Source organism: Erigeron canadensis, chromosome 6 (assembly GCF_010389155.1).
Source record: "Erigeron canadensis isolate Cc75 chromosome 6, C_canadensis_v1, whole genome shotgun sequence".
NCBI lineage: Eukaryota > Viridiplantae > Streptophyta > Magnoliopsida > Asterales > Asteraceae > Erigeron > Erigeron canadensis.
The window spans coordinates 17099232-17102586 of NC_057766.1; the positions used below are offsets into that span (position 1 = coordinate 17099232).

Consider the following 3355-nt stretch of genomic DNA (forward strand, 5'->3'; position numbering starts at 1 on the left):
GGTTTTTTTTAATTACATATATTTTAGTTTAACAACATTGACTTTGTAATATAATTCTCCTCAATTTTGAAAGAAAAAGTGGTTATATATTTTTGACAAAATCTTTATCTGGCATGCATTAACCTCGATCATATCCATTTTTCAAATCTTAAAATCTTAATCTCTCTTGATACGTTACTAAGTTGTAGAGGACAACACATATGGGGTGGGTTCCGATGTTCTAAAAGAGATTAGCGTTAAGGTTCATTATTTCTGACAAGTCAAACGGCCTCTTCCATGTCAAACTTGTACCTTCAAATAAATCCAAAAACTACCGCGCGTTGCCGTTGACATTTCTCTTTATAATATTTGTCGATTGAAACAAGTACATAGATGATGTATTCATTTACATGATGAACTCGATTAACTATGCGTATATTATATATCGTGTATATAAATTATAGAGAGAAATGTCAACTTGGGGAGTGTTTTTAATGCTAAGCGCTAGGCACATCAAGCCATTTATATTTTGATACCTCGATCTAACTAGCTAGGATATGAATAAACGAGTAACTAACTTTTAAGTAATTAAACGTGGTAAAATAAGATTATTTTACACGTATTTAAATTTATAAAGCAAATTAACAGATTGTCAACATTTCAATACGTACACGACAAGAAGTTAATTTTTACGTTATTGACAAATTTTGACTCAGAGATGCTAATTATAATAATAATTATAATTCATATATATTTCAATCAAATCATTAGAATTCATATATATATGCTTTAAACAGGTAATATAACTGAATATATATCAATGCTACTAATTGATGAGTGATATATATATATAATATATATATATATATATGAAAATATATAACTACGTAAAGAATTAATCTCCGTTCCTGATGAATTTAGCTTTGCCGTCGCTCAACGGATATCTATATATTGACGATGATGTGCGAGCCTCTGGTTGCTAGCTAGCGGGAGTTAGATTCATCAGTGTCTTTCTTTAAAAGTTTTATGATCAAGCACAAGTATTTGCATGCACAAAACTGATAATCTGTTGTACCGAATTCGCAATGTCTTCAGCCAAAAACCTTGCTTCACTATCAACCTGTGATTTAACATATCTCTTAATTTTTAAATAAATATCTTAAGAAACCAATTTATAAGAGGGCGAATCTCAATGAAAATGATGATACCTTAACGTTGAATGAATAGAGAACAGTTTGTTCAATGGTGGTAATATTGGTATGCAAGATGTTAAACTGTAAATCTTCAAGTGCAGCTATGATTTTAATAAGCTGGCCAGGCCTTCTCCTACACAAAATCTTGATCATGGCATCGAACCCTAGTAGTCTCACTTCGATATCAGCCAAACACGACTTGCTTTCCGCTGTCTCTTCCTTTAGCGCACCTTCATATTCCATCAACCTTATCTGATCATCGGATGGCGGAGGATAGAACACCGCAGCCGCCGGCCCTTGTTGAGGTTGCTGCAAAGTTGGAAGAGCCGATGGATCTCCAACAACCCTTGGGGTGTCACCATAGAGTCTTCTTCGTTTTTGTGACTCAAGACATTGTAATAGTTGCTCTAACTCTCTCACGAACTCGATTGCTCCACCGATAATCGATGCTTGATCACCCTAGAGTTCATTAAATCATGAAAATAATCAGCTGTTTTACTTAAAACAAGGGTGGTGAGCCGTACACCACAATTTTTTTAGTTGTACACTACTAAATAAACTTCACATTATTGTACAATACAACACACCTTAAAACATGTTTTGTGATTTATAACTATATAAAAATGATCTGTAAATAAGATCATCATCCCTTACACAACTTGACTTCATGAGTATTGTAAAACATAGAACCATGGGTGTAAAGTAATACGAGTAGATTATAATGATTACGTACCCTTTGAACATAAGATCCTGGCATAAGAGACCGAAGTACACGTAAATGTTCATTCATTTGCTTTCTTCGATTTCTTTCAACTGCAATATGAGTCATTCTTTGGCTCTCAACCTCTTCACTAGTCTTTATAGTTCTCGGTCTTTTTCTCTTGTTCTTTCCTTCCGGCGCTAGGGTTTTATGAACATCATCACCTACAAAGTGAAGCCGAACAGATGTGCCTTCGGATACCTTAGCTTCTTCTTCCCTTTCTCCTCTATCAATCATTAAACTATGTTCAATCTCTTCATCTCCGAGAGGGACCAATAGGGACTGATCATGATCTTCTTGATTCCTTTCATTTAAGACCGGGAACTTCAAGAAATAAATCGGGTCTAACCCGGTCTCTTGATCTTCATCATGGTCTTGGCATGTTTTGTTTTGGTTCAAAGCCAACTTCGGACCAAGATCAGCAAACTGCATCACATCTGCAAAACTCAACTTATCCAACGAATTCGAGCTACAAAACCCACCAGAAGGTATATTCTGTATAGGATTGTTGAGCAAGTAATCCACCATATGATTCCCATTTTCATATGTGTTTTTCACAATGAACTGTTGTTGCTCTTGATGTTGTTGATCAAGATCATGGTCGTGTTCATGTTCGTTGTCATGATCTTCATTAAAGTCTACTCCAAGAAAACCTCCCTGCAAAAGTTGGAATTCAGTATAAAACAACATAGTCTACAGAAACTAAATGAATATATACTTAATTTTGTTTCATATGTACTCATACCGAATAGTTGTTATCATCTTTCTCCATGAGTATATATTATATACAAAACAACAAAAAAAGACTTTGACCAAAAGAACTGAAACCTAAAAGACAAAAAAAAAAGTTGTGTAATTATTTGCAATTGGGTCCAGAATTCAGGAAATCAATTGGTAAATGATAGAGAAGGGGTTGTGGGGTTAGGCCATGAAAATATGGACAAAGAAGGGATGCAGATCAGTTATTTATGCATAATACTCTTGAACAAGACCAATATTCAGGGGAAGTTAATTTATCTCTATCTTGTAACTACGTGCCCTAGCTAGTTGGGTCTGCTAGGGATGCCTTTGACTTTCTATATATGATATGATATGATATATATAAATATATATATAGCGTACGTAGATATTATGTTATGTTTGTCTAATTGTCTTGTCTTTTCTGTTTATCTTTCAAAATGATAATTCACTTTAGCCAAATATTAATTATTCAGTTGCAGACCTATATATTGTATCGTGATATTACTAAATTTTGAACAATTCATTCACAATTGTTATTTATGAGGTTTAATGATAACATCTTATAAATTAAAGGCTTCGACTATTCGTATATTAATAAGTCGTTTATGTTGGTAGACAACACAAAATTGTACCATGCAAGAATGTACATTTTAATTATTTTTCATGAGTATTGCATTCATAT

The 3355-nt window shown here is 33.6% G+C and overlaps 1 protein-coding gene across 2 annotated transcripts; it reads right to left on the reverse strand.

Moving 5' to 3' along the window:
• Nucleotides 1–713: 713 nt before the first annotated feature.
• On the reverse strand, nt 714–2984 carry LOC122605563 (transcription factor FAMA). Of its 2 annotated transcripts, XM_043778522.1 has the most exons (4): nt 2678–2984; nt 1906–2589; nt 1188–1631; nt 714–1099 (listed from the first exon to the last, which is right to left on the reverse strand). In XM_043778522.1, the coding sequence occupies exons 1-4, from the start codon at nt 2702–2704 to the stop codon at nt 1010–1012; spliced, it is 1245 nt and encodes a 414-aa protein (XP_043634457.1). In that variant the 5' UTR covers nt 2705–2984; the 3' UTR covers nt 714–1009. The 2 variants fall into 2 exon arrangements, with proteins under 2 accessions (XP_043634457.1, XP_043634456.1); XM_043778521.1 differs by lacking the exon at nt 2678–2984 and having other exon boundaries at nt 1906–2622.
• Nucleotides 2985–3355: the final 371 nt, after the last annotated feature.

Bases quoted from the DNA above. Each gene is read 5' to 3' on its own strand.
- LOC122605563 (XM_043778521.1), bottom strand. From the start codon at position 2,622: ATGTTGTTTTATACTGAATTCCAACTTTTGCAGGGAGGTTTTCTTGGA. The intron at 1,632-1,905 runs GTACGTAATCAT...AATGAACTCTAG, and splicing joins CAGGATCTTATGTTCAAAGG to GGTGATCAAGCATCGATTAT. The intron at 1,100-1,187 runs GTATCATCATTT...GTTAAATCACAG, and splicing joins TCTATTCATTCAACGTTAAG to GTTGATAGTGAAGCAAGGTT.